The following is a 23,915-nucleotide window of genomic DNA, read 5'->3' on the forward strand; positions in this document are numbered from 1 at the left end:
TCCATTTTTGAATCAAAGAATTCTGCAGGGAATTCTTCATCGTTAAGAGATGCTTGGCTCATATTTTCAACAACACAATATTCACAGTGGTGATCACTGTAATTCCAAAGTATCTTGCATAATTCCTTAGCCATATCTTCTGATCCATGTACTTGATTGGATATAATTGCAGATAATAAATGATCAAGATAACAAAGATCTTCTTCTTTAGTGGTCATCCTTGCACTGGAATATATAATATGATTTTTAGAAGGATAAACCCATATTTTTTCTTTCTCAGTGATCACCTGAGTTACATGTTCAAATATCTCTTTATACCCTTTGGCTCTTCTATAGGGCATCATATTAAGAATATCTTGATATCCATTTTTAACAACCTTTTGATTGGCTGGTAAAAAATGTTGATTTGTTAATCCCATTTTGATTACATGGAACGATGGATGCATATATTCAAGGACAGGATCCCACTCCATTGTTGCCGAATGGAATCTGATATATATATTTGTTGTTTTAACAACTTCAGTATATCTTTTGATAGCTTTCCTGATGTTGGCTGGAAGCTGAGCTATTTCTTTAAGGTCTTTACTTGGATATATACAAAGTATATTTCCAATTTCAAAGCAATTTCGAACCCAATTGGCTGGTGCTTCTGGATAGAAATTTATCTTGTTATATTTTGAATAGTGGAGAGTCTTCATCCACTTTCCAATCTCCAAATACCAATCTGATAGAATGTTAAAAATAACAATAAACAATGTTACTTCTTCATAACTATCTTTTCTCGGCATTTTTGCTTCATGGCATATTTTGACAATATCTTTAGGATATATCCTTTCAATAGAAAGTTTAGATTGAGTTTGGCTCTGTGAAGAGCTACCTTCTTTTTTGATATCTGGAATATCTTTATTACCAGTAATAGGTTTGAGTATTCCCTGTGAAGGGGTTCCTATTACTTTCTTTTCTTTCCCTTTATCCTCGGGAAGAGCACTAGTATTCACAAGTCCCTGCGAAGGGATACTAGGTTTGGTACAAGTATCTTCTGCCTCAAGGGCTATATTTTTGCCTTGAAGATTATCTTGGATATTTTGAATTTGAGCTTCCAAATAGGAAACTTTTATTTCAAGTATCTGGACTTTCGTCCTTAGTTGTTCTAGCTCCATCCCTGCTAAGATAATCAGGAAGAAAGTTAGTTTTACCTTTTATGTATTCAATGTCAAATTTGAAATATGAAAACCAAATTTGTATCCTAATAATATATCTATTATTAATAGATGGATCAACATTATTTTTCAGAAATGCTTTGACTTGAGTATTATCAGTTCTAATTAAGAACTTCTTTGGTAATAAATAATCTTCATATTTCTGAACTCCTCTTTTAACAGCAATGAGTTCTTTTCTGTTTGTCTCATATCTAGTTTCAACTTTTTTGAATGTTCCCGATGTATAACCTGCAAGTATTTCAAGACAAGAACAATCTTTTTCACATTTATATTCTTTATGATTCTTTTTAACCTTTAACACTGCTCCCCAGTAATAATCTGAAGCATCAGTTTCCAAGATAAAAAAATCTTCTTCTTGTGGTATTACAAGTTTGGGTAGTACTTTTAACTCTTCTTTGACTTTCCTTATGTTTTCACAATCTTTTTCTTCCCAAGACCATATTATATTTTTTCTTAATTTTGGAAGAAAATAATTTTTCAATTTAGCACAATTTTCAGTGAATCCTTCTGCATAATTCAATATACCAAGGAAACCTTATAATTATTTTTTATCTTTGATTTTTTCAGGAAATTCTTGAAGTTTTTCACCAATATGAGATTGCAACTGCAATTCTCCTTCTTTTATAAATAATCCTAAGAATTCAATTTCTGTTTTAGCTATCTCGGCTTTCTTTTGAGAGAGTGTAATACCATGTTTTTTCATGATATAACAGAATTTCTCAAGATGCTCAATATGTTCATCAATATTATTTGAATGAATAAGTAAATCATCTACATATGCAATACAAAAATGAGTAATTGGTTTAATTACCTCATCCATTCTTCTTTGGAATATCTGTGGTGCATTTTTCAACCCAAATGGCATTACATTCCATTCATATTGTCCTAAAGGATTGGGGGTACTAAATGCAGTTAGTGGTTTACTTTCCTCTGTAAGCATGATTTGCCAAAACCCTAACTTACAATCAAATTTTGAAAATATCTTTTTGTTTTGTACTTGTTTAATAAGCGTATCCTTATTTGGTAAGTAATATCCATCGAACTTAGTTACTTCATTTAATTTTTTATAATTTATCACCATTCTGGCTTTTCCTCTTTTTATCTCACTATGTTTTCTAACCATAAAGGCTGGACTGCAATGAGGGCTTTTACTAGGTCTAATTAATTTAGCTTCTAGCAATTCTTTTATCTGATTTCTAAATTCTTTTTGATCATCAACACTATATTTCATGGGTTTAACTCTAACAATAGTATCTGGATTGGTTAATTCTATTTTAGCCTTTACTTTATCAATATTCCATTTTTCTAATGGGTTTTCAGAATATGTTTCAGAAATTTCCTTTTTCAATTTTTCAATCCTATTTTCTGTTGTCATTTTTAAGACTATAACTGGTTTAAATTTTTCTGTACTCCAACATCCACCACGTTGGGTTGAGGAACTCTGATGGTTTATTTCTCTATATGCAATTGTAACAGCTTTATTTATTTTTGGTGTAAATATCTTATGTGCACAAGGTGTTGTGAACATATATTTATCAATATATTGTGTAAATGGTGCATATTTTAATAGGAAATTTTGTCCTAATAAAATATCACATCCTATTGTGGTTGACATATATATTGTATCAACAAATACTTCTCTAAAGGAAATTAGAAAAGGTACTTGAGTAGCATACTTACTATATATTACCTTATTTCCACCTGTTGTTGTAGCAGTTACTACTTTCTTCGAGTTGTATTTCCAGCATTCAGATGGTAGTACATTTGGTAAACATAAGCTTATTGTACTTCCTGTATCTAGGTAAGCATGGAATTTTATTCTACAATAATCTTTTATATTGAGTGTAATTTCAATATATGGGCTCATGGGGTTAGTACTTATTATTCTTTCCATGATAACAATGATTTCATATTTTCATCTATTCTTGGAATAATAATTGGGTTATCATCAACTGTTATTTTTAAATATCCTTGACAAATTTTGTAAGGACTATATTTTTCAAGAAAGTTCATTCCTAGTAGAATAGGTGAACGATCTACTCCATATAGTTCATCTTTATATAGAATTATTTCTTTACTATATTCTCTTTGGTCCTCTCCTATAAGTATAAGAGGGAACTTAACATATTTTCTGATTTCAAGATTATTTCCTAAATAATCTTTAAATATGTATGGTTCTGATATCTCGAATTCTGTTAGATGGCTAACAAATTTAGCATTTACATGATTCTTATCTGCTCCAGTATCTATGAGGACAAGAAGATTCTTTTTATATCCTTCTTGGTTCACATATCTTGTTTTGATATAGTATTGAGAACTTGATGGTTCAGCAATGCTTAGATTCTTAAGTCTGCTTATCTTGGAGTCTTGTCTTGAGGGAAATCTTGCTATAAGATTATTTCCTTCTAAGCTGACACTATTTCTTCTTATTAATTTTCCTTCAGAGTTAATTTCTCTAGCTTGTTTATGAAAATCAAGCATTATTTGTTCTGGTATAGTGACTTCATGTTCTTGGTATTTCCTATGGTATCTTCTATATTGATAGACATTTCTTTATAATTCATACTAACAATTGTTTTATTTACTCTTGGTAAAATTCCTAAGAATCCTTAATGGAATACATCTTTTTCCTGTAGGTCTAGTATCTTTTTAGTGATTCCTGCGTATTTTTTAATAGCAAAGGTAATTTCTTGATTAATACCTTCTATAGAATCTTCAACTTCTTCAGTTGTTTCTATTTCTATTTCTGATTGTTGTATTTCTTGATTCATATATACTATTTCCTCATATTCTTCTTCTGATGAGGATGTATCTAATTCATAAATACTACTGCATTCACTACTTAGATCTTCAAAATATTCAATTGGTTCTATATCACTATCTTTCTAAAATTTTTCATAAATCCTAAGAGTTTTTATATTTTGTCTATCTTTCTTTTTAGGACATTGAGGGGGCAATGTGTCCTTCTTCATTACAAATAAAACATCTACATTTTTTAATGTTTCTTGGTTTAAATTTCTTATTCCAATTTCTTTTCTTAAAATATTTTTTATGTGGTTTAAAATTCCTTTTATTGAATTTTTTATAGTTTCTGAATTTCCTTTTATATTTCTTATATGGTTTATATTTCTTTTTATGGCATCCAAATTGTTCAACTTGGCCATTATTTTTATAGCAACATAATGAATTCTTCCTAATTTTATAGGCTTTCTTATTTTCTAGTGCTTCTCTACACCATATGCTTATCATCCTTTTTGTAAATTCAATTCTACTTCCAAGACTATCTATTTCAACTCCTTCCTCTTTTCCTAGAGGTAATAATTTCTCATATTCTTTTAGTAACTTAATTCCCCATGGGAATGGTAACTTTGTAAAATAAGATCTTAAAATAGGTTTATTTTCCTGATAGTCTCCTTGATTAAGTATATAGTATATTTCTTCAAATTTACATGTATATCTTTCTAGCTCACACATATCACATATCTTTAGATTTTCCATTGCAATCATTCCTTGGTTATATTCATCTTGTTTTCTTTCTTCTTCATTAGAAGAATGCTTATCTCCTAAAAATTCTGTTCTTAAGATTTTTTCAAATCTTTTTAATATTTCCTGTATATTTTGTTCATTTAGGGTATTTCTATTATCTAATACCTCAATTCTACTTGTTCCATATTTTACACTTCTTTTGATAATTTCTGGTAATTTTCTCCACCATTCAGACACAATTCCTCTGAATGTATGTTCTATAAATCCAAAAGCTGTATATGTTTCCCATTTATTAAATTGTATAGCTAAATCTGTACTTTTTATCCATGTTTCAATGGCTTTATTTTTGTCTACACAGTCTAAATCTAACCATATTCCTGTTGTATGAATTGGTTCATTATAAGATCTCATTGGATTTATTTCTTTTATGGATTGTTTTCTTACATTTCCAGTGTATCTTTTCTGGGTTTTTCTATATTGATTCATATCAACCTTATTAGGTATTGGAGTTCCATAAGGAAAATCTTTATATTGTTCTTCATCACTACTAAATTCTACTTTTATATCTTGGCTTGAAGATGGATTAGTATTCATTTTTATATTCTCCATTTTTTCAGTTAATTCTTCTAACTGTTTTTTATATTCTTCATACTCTTCACCTGTAGATTCTAAGAATTTTTGTTCTATTTCTTCTACATCTGTTATCATATATTATTTTTCTTCATGTTTTTTTCCTTTATTTTTTGTTATTCTAAAATCTTGGGGTGGATTAATTATAATCCTATCTTTTCCTTTAAGGGTTTTATCTAATAGGGCATTCCCTATTTGTAGATTATATTCTAAGTTTTCTAATCTTTTATGTATATCTCCAAAATTTTCATTTGTGGTGTTTTTAGGTAAATAAGGATAACTTGGTTTTTTATGTTTTTCAACTTTTTTCAAAAATTCTTCTATTATACTTTCTTCGTCTACTATATTCATCATTATTTTTGGTTCGTAATCTGGCTCTGATACCATTTCTTCGGAGTGTGCAGCGGAGGGGTTAATATTTTTGAGCCAATTAGATTTTTCATAAGTTTTTAAAATATCACAATATAATTTATAAAATTCACTATTTTTTATCAATATTTTTTCTTGAATAATTATATTTAATTCTTTAATTCTTCTTCTTAAATTAAGAATTAATTTATATATATCTTTTTCCATTTTGATTGCTTCATCATCTATGGAATCATTTTTATTTTTTAATTTTGGGTCTAAATATTCTATAAAGAAGTCTTTCAGATCTTCTTCCAAATAGATTAATTCGTTTTCTGTAGCGTTTTTTAGATCAATAAAATTTTGTATAATATTTGGATCTAAATTTATTAAAGAATTTTGATCTATATTTCTTTTAGGACTTATTTGAACGTTTTTAGACATTGTAGTGGCTTTGATTGCAATTTCTCTATTAAGGGTATTTTTGGAAAATTAGTTATTTGGAGACTAGTTTTCAAATGTTTTTATTTCTTAGACTAATTTGGAGAATCCTCCTTTTATTTAGGCTATTAGGCTGTATTTCCCCATATTTCATGGAAGGTACACATATAATGCTATATATTTGTCATCATTTTTTTTCCAAACTTTATTCAACTTAAAAATATTAACATAAAACCTCAAGTAAAGACTTATAAAATCTCTTTTACTTCTAATTCCGTCATTTTGAAAAATAACATGTTCGCAAATGAACTTTACTATACATAAAATTAATATTTACCGTTGGGTCAAAACTTTGGGGAAACATTGAATTCCGTCCAACTTCATTTAAAATTAATTTAAGACTTATTGGACAAGTATTGGGCTTTCATTTCTTGTGTGCATCGAGCATAAGGTTCGTCTATGGGTTAGGCTCGTGGTGCTAGATCATCACCTAAAAATATAAGCATAATTTTATTTTATTTTTTCTGGCTTCTACATCCCTTACACCTTATATAAAATTTTGTCCTCGAAATTTATATTATAGATTAGAAAAGAGTGTCGGGTACTTGTCTTTAACTTATTCTTCTCTTTCCCAAGTATCTTATTATATTCCATGATTATTCCATTGCACTTTGACCAGTTGAATCTCCTTGTTCCGTAATTTATGTACCTTTTAATCCAGTATTTTAATCGATAATTCCTCATAAGATAAATCTTTCTATACTTCCAGGGGTTGATAATTCACCACATGATTAGGATGATGTACATACTCCAAATCATCTATATATGAAACACGTTGTGAACGGCTGATAGTTCAAGTGCCAGTCGATAAGCCACATTCCCGACCCTGTCAAGTATTTCAAAAGGTCCGATATAATGAGGTCGTAGTTTGCCTTTCTTTCCGAACCTAAGTACACCCTTTATTGGTGCCACATTTAGAAAATCTTTCTCTCCAACCTCAAATTTCCAAATCTTTTCTCTTGAATCTGCATAGCTCTTTTGTCTATCTTGCGCAATCTTTATCCTAGTACGGATCTTATCAATGGTTTCAACTGTTCTTTCAATGATCTCTAGTCCCAAAACTCTCTTTTCTCCAACTTCATCCCAATGAATAGGTAATATGCACTTTCTACAATAGAGAGCTTCATACGGTGCCATTCCAATAGTTGCTTGGAAACTATTATTATATGCAAATTCCACTAAAGGTAGATACGATTCCCAACTACCTCTTAGATCCATAACACAGGCCCTTAACATATCTTCCAAAGTTTGAATGATCCTTTCAGATTGACCATCAGATTGATGGTGATACGCCGTACTGAAATTCAATTTCGTTCCCATAGCTTCTTGTAAGCTCTTGCAAAATTTTGACGTAAATCTCGGATCTCTATCTGACACAATGGACACAGAGATACCATGCAATCTTACAATCTCTCTAATGTACAATTGCGCCAACTGATCTAGACTAAACGTCATTTTTACAGGAAGAAAATGACATAACTCTTTCGTTACTAAATAGTTGAATAATCATTCTCCAACTCTACATGTTAATGATAATGTTACAGAAATTTGATTTTGTCGAAAATTCATCTATGTGTGACGGTATGAATCTATAGTTCGAAATTTTTTATTTGAAAACGAAGTCCACCAATGATATCTATTGAGTTTCAAACTCATGGGTTAAATTTTCTTTCTATAGAAGGTCCAATTAGAGGCCCCCATCCCACTGCCAACGTCTTGCGTCTTCTCTTTCTCTTACTCTTAATTAGCAGACGCAGACGATAGCTGCCAATGTAACGACCCGGGTCTCTGTACCCAAACCGTTAGCTTACGTATTGTCCTCTTTGGATGGACCTTGAGCCCACTTACCCCTCACAGCTTTCTGTCGTGTCTTTCAGGATTCGGACCCATAATATTTTCCCTTAAGTAAGATTTAAGTTGAATCCTGGTACCAATTGGGCAACTAACATGAGATGGTATAACTCCCTCGTCCTTCCGAAATACCCCATGCGAAATACAAAGATCGAAAAAGAATAAAATTTTCTACTAGATCCCTTATTTCACTGAAATTGTAGTTCAATCTTTCATATACTAGGGGATTTCAATTGGAAAAGAAAATGTTCCATACTCAATTGGTACCAGAATTTAACTTAAAATAGAAAATGTTCCATACTCAATCATTCATCCCTCTATTTTAGAAAGTTAAAATAGAAAATTTCTTACAGCTTGTTTTAAGCATCATGCTGTAATCCATCTACTGATATTTATCCCTACTATATATCCCTACTCGAAGTCAGTAAATATCTCAAATGATTTATAGTCATAAGGCCCATGCTAGAAAATTCAAATAACATATATTATAATTTCTATCTTATGAATATAACATAGATTATAGTCAAATAGCACATAGATTATAACTCTCAAAAGCCAGATAAAACGCAATTTTATTTTTTATTTTTTCCAATTTCAAGTGTTAATTTCCAATCTTAGCCAATCGATAATGTTCATTGAATATTTTGAATTTTGATTTGATTGAGTCTTTTTCTCATAATGACCTTTTAAAATAAATGAATTATTAGTAGCTTTAAATCACCATGTCCAACATTTTTTTTGACCTAGCTATCCATGTAGCTTAGAAATGCTTGTAAAAACAAGTGATGTTGGGTTCACCATTTCCTCAAATTCATTTCAAATCATATGAAACTTTAGGAATAAGAATTAAGGATCCAAAACATGCGCAATAGGGGGTAAAGAATTAAGGATTCAGACCACGCTCAATAGGGGAAAACCTATTATTATCCTTGCATTATCATGAATTAACTTCTCCAAATTGTTTTCGTCGAAGGATTTTATTGCACATTTCATTCAAGATTAGAAAATTATGCCACAACATTGATAGTATTGGTAAGGTGGTAAACCTTTGGAAGTTCGTGAGGAAAAATGTTATTATATAGATATGCCGTGAAAATATTTATAAATTAATATGAAAATTCATAGTGGTGCTGGTGCTAAAATCAAATTATTGGTCTGACTTCTGAGCTCCAACATCAGCACTCCAGTGATTATTCTCCCATGGGTAAAGAGTTGTACCGGTATTGACAATTTTTGGATAATATACTCATGGATTGAGTGCTCAAAATGACCTACTCTGATCTTTTCCATGTCATGCTTTGGTCTCATACATAGCAGTTTTCAAAGAAAAATTCAAATCTATGTTTGCTAAAATTAACTAATTGCATGTTTTTCTATAGTTTCACTTCGACATTTTAGTTCAATCATGGTCTGAAAAATCTGTATCCCACTCAAGTGTCAAATTTCCATCTAATAGGCTAATTATTACTTATATTTTGTGACAAATAAATCAATAAGTCCTAAAATAGCTTTAAATGTCGTCAAAAAAATTACTATTAAGGGGGGAAATTTAGCCTTTCCCTTCTGTTCCGTTGGGTAACATTGTCAAAGTATAGACATATTTTTCACTTTGCATTGTCCAAATATAGTCTAAGGACAGAGCACAACCAAAAATTTATCACTCAATTAATATCTTCAAAAACCAGAGCTGTCTTTTAGTTTCGTGCAGCTAAAACTATTATCTCAATTTACTAACATGCACATAGGTATTTTTCAGCACACCGACACACACATGCATGTGCAATGGGAAGTGAAGGTACATAGATAAAGGCAGGTGACCTGTTCGATGAGGTTGTGTGAAGTTGGGCTATCGAAAGTGGATACAAGAGCATAAGCACCACCCATCATCAAATGAAATCAGTTTTTTTTTTGCTGCATATTTATCAAGAGAAAAATAAATAAATCTTCATCTACATCAGACAAATAGTATAAGAATTAAAATAACTTATAAAAATAATTATAAAAATGACGATGAGACAAATATTTCTCATTTTCAAAAACTTTTTCTAAATTCTACACATTTCACACTAATAATAACATAATAAATACAATACTCGTGCAACGCACGAGGCAAAGAGTAGTATTACTAAATAGAAGCGAGGACGTAACAATGATATTGAGCGAAAGATGATTACAATTACTTATTCAAGTTAGTGCTGATATGTGATTCGAGTGTCGAAAAATCGAATTTATTATCGAGATTCACTTGAAACGAGTTGAAACTGGAATCAAATTCGGCCGGGGATGAATTCGCCACTCGAAGAATCCAAATTGATGATAAAGTAGTCAAGCTCCAGATTTGGGACAATGTCGGCCAAGAAAGGTATATACGTATACATGAATTTTTTTTTCTTCTTTTGTAAAATGAAATGTGTGTATGTGAGGTTTTTTTTGGTGTGTGTGAATTTTATTGTAAGATATTCAGATTTGGGTAATATTATGTTGATTTATATTCTAACATTTTATTTGAACTAGTAGCTGGGATCTCTTTTAGTGAAACGTACTTGTCTTTCTATATTTACCCATGGGGTTTTTCGACTTTTCCTTGTATTTTTTTTTGGTGTAATCGTAAGTAGCAACGGAGCCAGAGCCAAGGAAATTGAGAATTCAATTTTTTATTTTTATTTATTATTTATTTTTTATCTCTGATCTATATGCAATCACCTTTTAGTTAGCAATTTCTTGAAAGGATTTGGTAATATAACAAAGTAGTATTTTATCTATTGAGAAAATATATAAAACGAAATTGATAATAATGATATTATACAATGTTTTCAAAATATGAAAATAGATCAAATAATTGTAATAATATTACTTATAATTATTTTTGCTATATAATTGTTGCACACCCAAAAAAAAATCCTGTCTCCACCACCAGCTAAATGTAAAAACCACCTGAAATGAAAATATATAGTGCAACTGAATAGATTTTACATGAAAATTTTAAACATGGGCAGATTGAGGACAAGAAACTGAACCATTAATTCCAGTCTGCGAGCAACTATATGTATTGCACCTTTACTCCATTCCAGGTTCCACCACCCATCCACATTACCATCGTAATGGAACAAAATAATTGTAAAATTCTCAAAAAGAAACAGAATTCAACAGAATTAGGCAATGGATGAGCACAATTAAAATGGTAACGCATATCATAAATATCTCATCCTCAAACACCTTTTGAACGATTGAATCAATGTTCTTCTTAATCTCAATTGGCAGTGCTAGCAAATTACGGGATCTTTGAACATTGACCTGAAAATTGAAGAAAGGAGAAGCAACCAAATACCGTGGGGAGAAGGGGGTTAACCATCGGTCAATGGAAATTTTCATTTGTACAGAATTCCAGTTCACAGAATTCTATCTGAATAGACACATGTGTGGGCCCCATTATGATAAAAAAATCACACGCCCACGCCCACGCCCACGCCCACTGTGAGTTGTCTGGAAAAATTTTGTGACTTCAAGTGCAACAGGGCTGTACATTTTTTACCTTCGAATTAGAACTACTTGTTTTTCGTAGGAATAAGGGTATTAACTCTAGGTCTGACCTTGCTTCAATGATACCACGAGGCAAACTGTTCAAACTTGTGGAGGAAATGCCTGAATCCTGGATTAGAGCACCAATAGCGCCTCATCTTTGCAATGAATAAATAATAAAAAATTCACGATGATGCTGCTATAACAATTTGCCATTCATTTTTGACTAAGTAATCTACTAAAAACATCTTCAACTGCTCAGCTATTATCAATTCAATAAGCTGTAATATTCATAATTCTGAAAAGAAAGGACCCAAGAAAGATTAATATAACCCACCCGGCGAGATTATTACCTTTGATCAAAATATTCATTAAATGATCGATCGATATAATAGGAGATATGCTGACATTTATATCCATATCCACAACCAATTAAATTCTTTCAAAATATTTGCCCCTTCAAAGCAATCGTTTTAAAAAAAATACTTTTAACTTATTTTCTACTTATGTATTGCTTATTTGATTAAACTTTATTAATATTTTATCAAATTTTCGACAAGTCCAGCTTCACTTTTAATTATACATTTTGTGAAATCTACAGTCTTATTAAATTTTAATAAAAAAAATTGTCAAACAACCCTTTTAAGTCGAAATATACAGTAATAATAATAATAATAGTTGGTCACACCGCGTTTTCCTTCTTTAACTAGGCCTTTATATACTAATGTGCATAAGAATGGTGAGTTCCCCAAGCTTTTCCTATCCGACTAATAAATACGTAAAACTGATACCAATCATTCTATGGGTACAGGAAAATAGCACAGAATGCGTACAGGAATTTGAAACTACTGACTTAGCAGCTTGCATTTAATTTACCCAAAAAAGTCAACCCAAATAAACCGGGCCAACTCCAGGAGGTTGGCTGCCTATCCTAGATCTTCCCATTTCCAAGAAGATTCCCATCTTTAGTATTGGTAAGTTCCCTTGTTAGTCTCTATTGCTATAAGGCCTTTTCTTTTTAGTGAAAATGAAACATAAAAAGAGCTTATAAGGTAAGCCCTTGCTTTTTCCCGACCCAAAAACTTATCCAGCCTTTTCCCCCCAAATTGAAATTACAATTATTCATGATTCTCCCAAAAACCCAAATCACACCCGCCGCTTTCTTTCATCCCGAACCCGTAGATCAAATTCGACAGCTCGTGATTGTCCTCGCCAGCAAATTGACTGTGCCACGCACTGACGGTCTTAGCTTGAAGACGAAAGTTTCAGCACGCAACATCACATGTAAACTTTCTAAAGCTAATATTGCTTCACTTCGTAAATATTGTGTGATGAAAAATCGGACATTTGTCATGTGAGGCAACATGAACTGCATTTTGGGATCAATAATGTCAGTGCAAGAATGTTCTTGAAAGATGAGAAATCAAGCTTGCACTGTGCTTTTGTCATAATTTTTTTCCTTCCTTTAATCATTGTCCATCGTCTACATAGATTTCTTTAGTTAATTGATGTTCACTTGCAACAAATGTATGGGAAAATTCATATAAACCCATACATTTATACTAAATCAAGGTAAATCACATTTTCGAAATTTGTAGCCTGATCTTGTGTAGAATGATAATTTGTATATTCTATTTCTCAATCATCCATTCCTCTTTCTTTTGACATTGTTCAATGACTTGTTAGGTGCAGTGATTTAAGATCACATTCTCCTTTTCTGGCAATTCATGTCACTTGGACAATTGTTTTACTAAATTTGAACAAGGCTAGTGAATGCATAAACTCCAAAATTGATGTAATTTGTTTGTGGTGAACTTGGCTTATTTGAACAACTTTTTATACCATTGATTTATATTAATTTTAGCATGATTTAGGATTTTGATAATCAATGACCTTATTGTTAATTGTCACTGCATTATGGTTGGCATTGGCGAAATCAGAATGATCAGTCATGAAGTCTATTATTTTGTCATAAGTTTTTTATCAGTAAATTGATCAGTCAAAATGTAATCATAGCAACGACCAATCTGCATACGTCAGAATCCTTAAGTTACAACGAAAAGTTCAAAATCTTCTTCCACAAATTCATGTCGTATAAGAAACATACATGAAACATAAATCCACGCCATTAATATATTACAATGGTTCACAAGACAAACAATAATAAGAAACATAAATTCAACCCGTTAATATATTACAATGATTCGCAAAATAGTAAACTTATGTCCAACGCTCGAACGACGTTGACAAAATTAACCATTGTACTTTAAAGCCTACTAAATTCAAGAAGTTCATATGTTAGAAACGAAACTAATTTTTGTAAGTTCGTACATTACAAACAAGACATATGGCAAATACTTGAAATCACCCATTCAAGTCGGTCCCTTTTCTTTCTCATCACATTTGAAAGTTCCTTTTCCTTTGCAAAATGTTACGTGCAATGATATGTCGATGTCTCGTTTCTCGACCATTCGAGCTAGATTGTCAAAGATTCTTGGCACGTCTTCATATTCTTCATTGAGCTTATGATTCACTGCTTTATTAATGGTACTCGATTCCCCAATTAAATCTTCATTTTTTACCGTGTCGAAATACCCACAGTCATTGAAGAACAAGCGCCCTTTGTTTCCAATATCCCGTTCGAGCTCAAAATAGTTTTGAAATCGTTTACACGAAGGGCATCTATGTTTTGTTAGGATTGTCCAAAGTAGTGACAAACTCAGAAATTCCTTCCTCTCCTTCTAATCAACTGTTGAAGAAACAAATAAACTACATGAATGCAACTGAATTATGGAATCCCACTTTGGAACTTAAGTTCAAAATAGAGTGAATAATTAGTCATGGATGACTCTATCAAAATGAACTAGACAATGAACAAATCATAACCATTATATTCAAGTCATGTAGTGCTATAACAACTCAAATTTAAGACTGTACCTCAAACCTAAAAAATAACAGAGGTAAAATGTGGATGTTTTCCATCGCAAACATTTCCCTTCATTTGATTAAGAAGTTGAAAAATGACAGAAGTTGTAGCCAATACAGATACAACTCTGAAATTCTAAATCTCGACGTCATTCCAAATCAAGTTTTTTCCCTATCAGAGTAGGTATATACACAGCCAACCTACATATGAGAAATCTTCATTCCTAAACCCAAGGACTCACACATCAAACATAATTCGACTCATGTGACATGAAATATGGGAAAATTCAAACTATATCTACAACCAAGAATCTTCATTCCTAAAACCTAAAGAATCACACATGGTATCTTGTATCAGAAGGTAGGAATTTATTTCTTACAGATGAAGTAAGCAAATGAACCTTGCGAACTGGTACGGGACTAGAAATGCGGGACCCTAAATCGTGTGTGCCAAAACAAGATTTTTTCCACATGCCAAAACGAGATTTTTTTGACATGCTAAAACAATGGGACAGAAAGTCTTACCATGAATTCTTTTTCCCCCGTCAGAAGGCAGGGACAATCACTGGGCTGCCGGATTTGCTTCGGGTTCGGGATGAAGAAAGTGGGGGGGGCGAGGTTTTTCTTTTTGGGGAAGGCTCTGTGATTTGGGGTTTTGGGGAGGAATAATTGTAATTTCAATTTGGTGTTCAAACCGATTTTGGAGTTAGCCCAGTTTTTTGGATTCATTTTTTGGGTAAATTAAATATAAGCTGCCAAGTCAGCAGTTTCAAATTTTCGTACGCATTTTGCGCTATTTTCTTGTACCCATAGATTAATTCAACTGGAATTGTATAACTCCTTAACCTAAGCCCCTTGTCCTTCTTTTCCTACTATTTTCCTGTTTTACATTAAAAAATTATAGGGATTTACTAGAAATTTTATCTCTCTAACCTACTCCCATATTTTTATCTAACTCGCGTCCCCCTAAGATGTTTTTCCCATTTTCGTTTAGGGATTCCAAAAATTTATCACGAAAATTGCAGAGAATCTTCTTGCTAAATTCTACACAATTGTTTCTTTTCATATAGATGGAAGAATAGAACTTCGATTGAATTGAGAAAATTAGTTTTTTTTTCCTCCTATTGTTTTGCATGGTAAAATTTGGGTAAGGATAAGAAGATTGAAATGATGATGACCGAGACACGATAATGGAGGAATTGTTTCAGACGGTATTAGAACTGAATTGGAAGAGAGAGAAAATTCTTGTACTGGTCACGAGAAAATCATTCAATGTTTGTACAGCTGTCAACTAACTAACTAACTATCTTGCTTGCTATATACAAAATGTAATGGTACACAATATTTCCCCTTAAAATGTGCTGTAAATATCTTTTACACACATCTTGGTCATCTAAGGAGAAAGTATGGAAGCTGGAAAAGGCTTCGTGAATGCATCAGCAAGCTGGTGCTATGATCTGACTGGAAAAACCTTAATCGCCCCAGTTGTGATCTTATCCCGAATGAAATGAAGATCGATCTCAATGTGTTTTGTTAGCTTGTGAAAAGTTGGATTCTTTGCGATCTGAATTACAGGGAGATTATCACAATAGATTATAGATGCTAAAGTGTTGGCAACCTGGAAATCCACCAGTAATTGATTTATCCAAGTAATTTCACTGACTGTTGCTGCAAGAGCCCGGTAGTCTGCCTCTATTGAAGAATGAGAAATGGTTGGTTGATGCTTAGACTTCCAAGAAACTAGTGAATCACCAATGAAAATGCAAAAGCTAGTAGTAGATATTCGTGTATCAACGCAAGATCCCAAGTCAGCATCGAAAAAAGCCTGAAGTTTGATGGATGAATCTGAACCTGACAGTGAATTAAAAGAGAAAATGAGACCTTGGCTAGGAATTCCTTTCAAATAGAGAAGAAGGTGATGAACGGCCTTGAGATGAGGCAATCTTGGTTAAGACATAAATTGGCTCAACTTGTGTACTGTAAATGTAATATCCGATCGGGTGAGGGTTAAGTATAACAATCTTCCAATGAGTCTTCTGTATTGGGATGCATCTGATAACAATTCCCCATCAAGTGAGCTAAGAACAATCTTTGGATCCATGGGATTGCTAACTGGTTTACAATCCAAATAGCATGCATCTTTAATCATTTGTAATGTCTATTGCCTCTATGAAATAATAATTCCCGATGCTGCTCGTGCAATTTCAATTTCTTCCCCAAATCCTTGAGCTTGAATTGAGAATGCAAGTATTCCTTTAGTTCATTAATAACATGCATATTAGGCCCTGCAATGACTATATCATCAACATACACCAATAAAGCTACAAAGTTATCTCCTATGCCCTTTGTAAAAAAGGAATAATCTGCTTTAGACTGGTTGAAACCATGTTGAATAAGAGAAAGGGAAAACTTGGACTTCCATTGCTTTGAGGCTTGTTTAAGGCCGTATATAGACTTGTGTAATTTAAAAACCAATTGAGACTCTCCCCGTTTGAGAGGTTTAAGAAGATCACAGCCAAGAGGAAGGCCATATAAACCTCTTCAAACAAATCTCCATTCAGAAATGCTTTGTTCACATCTAGTTGAACCAAGTGCCAATTATTGCGGGTAGCAAGTGCAAGCATGACCTTGACAGATACGATTTTAGCAACTGGGGAGAATGTATCAAAATAATACAGTCCCTCTTGTTGTGTATAACCCTTGGTGACAAGACGGGCTTTGTGCCTTTCAAGAGACCCATCAAATTTGTATTTGTTTTTAAAAACCCAACGATAACCCATTGTGTGCTTTCTATTTGGTAAGGGACCAGGTCTGGTTAAGTTCCATGGCCTCAAGTTCCAGTTTCATGGCATCACGCCATTGAGGAAGTTTGACTGCTTGATGAAAAAATTGAGGTTCAAAATGAGTTGAAACATTCAAGATGAATTGACGATGGGGAGTTGATAATCTGTCATAAAAGACAAATTGCCCAATGTGATGAGAGGGAAGGATAGAAGGTTGATAATTGGGTGAAAGTAAATTGCAGTGAAAGTCTCTGAGATATATGGGGGGTTTAGAAACTCCGTGAGACCTTCGAACATTGGGATATGACTGATTTATGAGAGGTGAACTAGATTGAGGAAATAGGGGGTGTATTAGGGGTGTTATCAACAGGGACATCATGTGGAATTGATAGAAAATAAGAATGTAGGACTAAATTAGGAAAAAGATCTACCAATTGATCAGCATTAGTGATAGTATGTAACGGGAAAATTTCTTCATGAAAAATGGCATCCCTGGATATGAAAATTTGCTTGGAGGATACATAAAAAAATTTAAAACCTTTGACACCAGAAGGGTATCCCAAGAAGACACATACCTTGGCTCGTATTTGGAATTTTGTCCTGTGAGCGATAAGTGTTGAGACAAATGCCAAACATCCAAACACTTTGAGGTTGGAATAATCTGTCATACGACCATATAAAACTTCAAAAGGAGTTTTGTGATTTAAAACATGAGAAGGGGTTCTATTTATCAAGAATGCCGCTGTAAGCACACTTTCTGACCAAAAATTGATTGGAACTCTGGATTGGAAGAAAAGAAAACGTCCCACATTGAGGAGGTGCTGGTGTTTGCGTTCAACAACTAAATTTTGTTGTGGTCGTTCAACGCAACTAAACTGATGTACCATCCCTCTTTCAGCAAAGAATTTTTTGAATGATAATTCATGAGCATTGTCTGATCGAAAAACTTCAATGGTAGCATGAAATTGTGTGACAATAAAGTTAAAAAATCTATCACAACTTTCACCGCATCAAATTTTTGCCTCAACATATATAACCATGTGAATCGAGAATGATCATCAACTAATGTCAAAAAATATCTATAACCAGAATGAGACGTGACATGATAAAGGCCCTGATGCGGACATCCATTTGCTATTTATTTTCTATTTGGACTATTAATTATATTCTATTTAGATTATTATTTATGTTTCTGTTATTGGGCTTGTATAGTGGGTTTGGCCCAAACCCTTCTCTTTAGGATTTTTGTTTTGAAATTTATTTCTATTTTGTTGCGTATTTAGGACAGTTGATGAAGATAAAGAATTGAATGAAAATTAGCATTGCTTTCTCCTGTCTTCCCATCTTGTTCTCTTCTCCTCCGATCTTCTCCCTTCATTCTCTCTATTTTTTCTCCTTTCTTGTTGCCTATTTCTTCTTGTCCTTCTAACTTTGTTATTTCTTGATTCGTATATTGATTCTACATCAAAGTGGTATCAGAGCCAAAACCTGGATTTTAGTCATAAAAATGGCCGCACTTCTGTCTGTTTATCCAACTCGTCCAACAATATTTGCTGGCAGTTTCTTCTCTGCATCTGCTTCTGCAAACGCTTGGTAAAATAGTCTCCATAGCAACTATAACCTACAACAAATCCCCACATCATATTCTCCACACTTCAAACCGGCTACTGCAAAATCCAAAATCGCATCCTGCCTGTAACTGCTGACTATCAACTACACCACGACACCTATATAAGCTACTACAAACAATAACCACCCCACACACGATCTACTAAGCCACCACTGCTACCATTATCACCCACTACCAATCATCACCAGAAACTACCACCAACTATTAACGCTACAACCCTCCGCCCAAATTACAAATTTCGACCCCAAACCACGGGTAGACTTCCACCACCACAATCAATTGTTACCACCGAAACTTAAATAGAACCCAGATCCATATCGACCACAAGCGAATCCAACAATTACTCCCGCTGCCTTCTTCAAACTCAAAACATCTGCTGCAAACAATACTACTGGCACAATCGCGAAAATCCATCGCAGCTGTCACTGGTAATCCCCACAATCGGCAGCTCACATATCCCAAACTGACCATGCGACCACCACTAACAGTCACAGTAACCCAAAAATTGAACCACCCCACGACCATCGCCTCTATTCGTGGCACCCAACCACCGGTCATCTTCACAGCTCCAACGCTCGTCATCCTGCAGCCGTCGACTTCCATCTTCATTGAGCTACAATTTTCTCCAGATGAGTTGCATAGGGCTAGACGAATTAGGCTATCGATTGCAGTGGGTATTTGATATTCAAATTGGGCTTTAAGCGTTCCAGCATTTTTATTGGAGACTCAGCACTTATTTTCAAATTGGGCTTTGTCTATAGTTTGGTATTTGGGCCTGGTTTTATAAACTATGTTGTTTTGTTAAAGCCTATTTCTTTAAAAAAAAAATCGAGTTTGAAAAAAAAAATTGTGAAAAAGAGGAAGAAAAGAAACGTCTTTTCTATTATTTACAGGTACATCTTTTATTCTGATTGATCTGACTTGACTACTTCGACGAACGAAAGGGAAGTTCTTATTTTTACTTATTATTGGTTTATATTATTGTTTCATTTTGAAATTGCATCAATTAAATTTTTGTGCTGCTACTGATCTATTTTTATCTAAACTCACGTAATTGGATCCATTAACCTCGTTAAATCTCACTTTAACCTGCTTATTTTATGTGATTAAGTTTTGACTAGTATTTGATCATTGCTTTATTATTTTACATATACCAACAGTACTAGGTTGTTGTATATAATTTTAATCTCTAAATTTATTACATAAAAAAGGGGAAGATAAAATGCTCAAATTGTTATTTTTCATTGCTTGCACTTTTGTTTATTGATATCTCTATTGCACTTTATTTAGTTGCTATTACAGTGCATATAGTTGCATAGTGGTCGTCCTATCACTTCTAGTTCCAGTACCTTAAACAGGACCCCTCACAATTTGATGCACTTACTCGACAAATAGTTGCTATCCAAACTCAAATGATTGCTACTCTTGAAGAGAGTAAGGATCTATCTGCTAATTTGAACAACTTTAAACAAATCCCTAGTTCAACCAACATCTATAAATCTAAAGTGTCCCAAAATAGATATTATCATCATCAACATGGTGATAAAAAATGCTTTAGACACGATCGTAGGGGTAGGGATCAAGTTCGTGAGCGAGAACGAGATAATTTTGAAATTTTTACTCAATGGAATGCCCTTAAACAAGGAAGTCAACTAGTGACGGAATATATCACACAATTTGAGGAATTTTGAACCAAATGTCATTTCATTGAGGATGAGACCATGACTTTGAGTAGTTTTAGCCAATGTTTGAGAGATGATCTTAGGCGTGAGCTTTTCCTTCGAGGTGTCACTACTCTTAATCAAGCTTACTCTTTAGCTCGAGATTATAAGTTGATTATTAGTACTCCATATGAAAAACATGGTCATCATCGTTCACCCATCCCATTAGCTCCACCTCACCATATGTCTATCATAAAGTCTTCCCCGTCCAATGTTCCTCACATTTGGAAAAATAATTGTAAAGGTCGTGATAGTCCAAAACCTTCTTCTCCATATAGAAGGCGTATTAACAATAATCATTCTGTTTCATTGGCTCCACTTCCTCCCGTTAAGTCCCTTTTAGGATCTCCTTCGTCTAATATTCTTCCAATCTTTGATAATAAGGGTAAAATTTTTGAAACTCCAAGGACTTCTTCTCAATTGCTGTGCATCAACTGTAAGGTCTTTGGCTATATTTCTTCCAAATGTCATAATCAAACCTTAGTCATGGAAGAACGAAAGAATGCAATAGATGAGCCGCTAGAAGATCTAGTCTATGAACATAAACTTGAAGATTTTGATGACTTGGATGATAGTGAGGACACTTCCTTAGGTGGAATCCCGACCCTTTCCGAGACTTTAGAAATTATACCCCTTGTTTCCAACAACTCTCAATCACATGTTATATGTCATACCCTAGCCCAACTCAAAGAGTTTGATGATTTCATTAGTCACCCTTGGAGAATCCAGTTGCCCATGTTTAGCACTAAACCGAAATTCTCCACTACTGACCAACCTCAAACTAATGGTTAAAACGAAATTGCTAACCAAAGTCTTGTCAATTTATTACAGTCTCTAGTCCAGAAAAAACTTGGGAATTGGGATTCGATCCCCCCAACTGTTCACATCGCATATAACAATTCTATGAATCGGTCTCTAAGTCTAAATCCATTTGAAGTTGTTCATAGTTATAAGTCTAGGCGACCGTCCCATGTCCCCGCATGCTAGTGTGTCGTTGTCAGTTGAAGCATTTGTATATCATCTTCATGACTAGCATATTGAGATCAATAAACAACATGACGCAAGTAATGCATTATATAAACTTCAAGCTGATTCGCATAAACGATATTTTGAATTTAATATTGGGGATTATATTATATTACAAGCTTGTAGTGCTGGTCCTTTAAAAATTTTAAAGCATGTTGGTTCAAATACACATGTCATTGCTCTTTCATCAAATTTTGGCTACCACTCTGCTTTAAATATTAAGGACTTCATTACTTACAAACACCGTGTTACTTCCTTTGATGATCCATTTCTACTTAACTTTATGGACCCCCAACTTGACTATGTTGATATTTCTACTTCAATACCATCTCTCACTGAACACAAAGATAAAATTGATATTATTTTAGATGAACGTATTGTATTGACCAATGATAGCAAGATTGAGTACTTCCTTGTTTATTGGGTAGATCGACGTGCTTCTTATGCTTCTCATTATGTACAATCATGTGAAAATCTTGAAGATGAGGTGCATGAGTATTAGGTATTTGGAGTCCAGTATCAGTACTTGGTTAGAAGGAAAGATCACCCCCTTGGTCAGGTCATATTCTTGGGAATAAGCTACAGTTTTCAGTACTATCAATCATGAAATTTTGTTACTTGGTTCGTCAGAAAGATCATCCACCGTGGCGTGGCTTGAAGCATTTGGAGTATCAGATTGACTGCAACCCATACTATCTATCACTCGACAGGGTCGAGTTTTTCTCCCACCCCGGGAGAGTTGATGAGGACATCGGACAACGTTTACTTATTTTATTTAAACTTTATTTATTTTCTTGGACGATTATTTAAATTTGGACTTGTATGGGCTCGGGCCCAAACTCGTTAGGGTTGCTTTACTATTTAAACATATTTTGCATTGTAATTTTGAAACGATAATGAATGAATAATTATTTTGGTGGCTTATGGCGCATCCCTCCCCTTCTTCTATTGAATTCTTCTTCTATCCCCTCCCTTAATTCCCAATTCTTTCTGAATCTTTCTTCTATTTCTATTAATCATCCCATTGGTGCTGCATCACCATTTGCTCGAGACGGTGAGGGAATTCAAGAACGAGCTTAGGTCAACCATCAGTAACAAGATGGACCAACTCATACAACTTCAAATACATCCCCGGAATTTGATTAATATTCTAATGTTTGAAACAAAGGCAATAAATTCCTTGTAGGCCATCCTTAAATAGTGAACTACCCTAAAACAAGCATGTTATGGATATACTTGAAATTTCTCATCTTTTTATGAGGTATCAACCAATATGCAGCTTCTCAGGAGACCAGTTGATCAGGGAAACACATGCTTTGAGGCATCTTTTATGGTCGAATTTACTACTATTATATCTTATTTACAAAGGCCTACTATAAGATCAAAAGCCACTCACTTGAGGGGATCTAGAGTGCTTTCTCCAACATATGCTACGGCTGCGAAATGCATCACAGCATCAAATGCATTTTCTGAAAAAAATTTATGCACCTGAACAGATTGATCAAGGTAACAATTCGAAACCCATACTAAACTTGCACTTGGAAAAAAATTATTATAAAAACAAATGCTGAATGAGGATACAGCTTTCGCATCACCCAGGTCAGCATATATAAACTGAAGTCTCCCAGGTTCTGGAAATAGCTGCTGTAGGACCTTGATGGCACCAATATTTCCCCTTGAGAGATTATCCTGTGAAACAACAATTCTGTCTCTTCTCAGGGGGTCATGTCTTATGGACAGTAATGATTACAGAAATGAACTATTCATGTCAGAAACATACCACCACTGTCACACGATATGAGTCCTTCAGAAGTCGCAATGTCGCATGTGAACCAATGTAGCCAGCACCTCCAGTAACCAAGACATGAGCAACACCTGGTTCATGACGTGAGAACTGTACAAAGACACGAGGGAAAAACAAAAAGAGTCATTTTAAATTTCAAGAAGTGTCCAATGTTCTGCATAAGTTTTAAACAAAAAATTGCACATATGGATCCTTTATTTTCTATTTCATTCCTATAAATCTGAATCTATTTGGTGAAAGGGGATTTCTAAAGATATCTTCTAATTGCTTAAATGTGCAAACAATAATAATTAAAATATAACCTTTTCATACTCTAGACAGGACGATGTCCAATTTTAACATAAGGTTCTACCATGCTGCACCTACCAAATCAGAAGACAAGCTTATAGCAAAGTCTAATTATATACTGCACTTGGACTATGAATTTTAACATTTGCTCAAGACTTCAGTGTATTCATAAAAGATTTCCAT

General features: G+C 33.5%; 1 protein-coding gene across 1 annotated transcript; it reads right to left on the minus strand.

The window, feature by feature from the left end:
* Positions 1-22,241: 22,241 nt before the first annotated feature.
* On the minus strand, positions 22,242-23,915 carry LOC111400694 (probable UDP-arabinose 4-epimerase 2). Its single transcript, XM_023028084.1, has 5 exons — positions 23,889-23,915; positions 23,421-23,534; positions 23,222-23,329; positions 23,037-23,128; positions 22,242-22,320 (listed from the first exon to the last, which is right to left on the minus strand). Exons 1-5 carry the CDS (start codon positions 23,913-23,915, stop codon positions 22,242-22,244), a joined length of 420 nt encoding a protein of 139 aa, XP_022883852.1.

Source organism: Olea europaea, chromosome 10 (genome assembly GCF_002742605.1).
Source record: "Olea europaea var. sylvestris chromosome 10, O_europaea_v1, whole genome shotgun sequence".
Taxonomy (NCBI): domain Eukaryota; kingdom Viridiplantae; phylum Streptophyta; class Magnoliopsida; order Lamiales; family Oleaceae; genus Olea; species Olea europaea.

Bases quoted from the DNA above. Each gene is read 5' to 3' on its own strand.
- LOC111400694 (XM_023028084.1), bottom strand. From the start codon at position 23,915: ATGGAAATCTTTTATGAATACACTGAA. The intron at 23,535-23,888 runs GTCTTGAGCAAA...GTCTTTGTACAG, and splicing joins TCTTTTATGAATACACTGAA to TTCTCACGTCATGAACCAGG. The intron at 23,330-23,420 runs GTATGTTTCTGA...GTTGTTTCACAG, and splicing joins CATATCGTGTGACAGTGGTG to GATAATCTCTCAAGGGGAAA.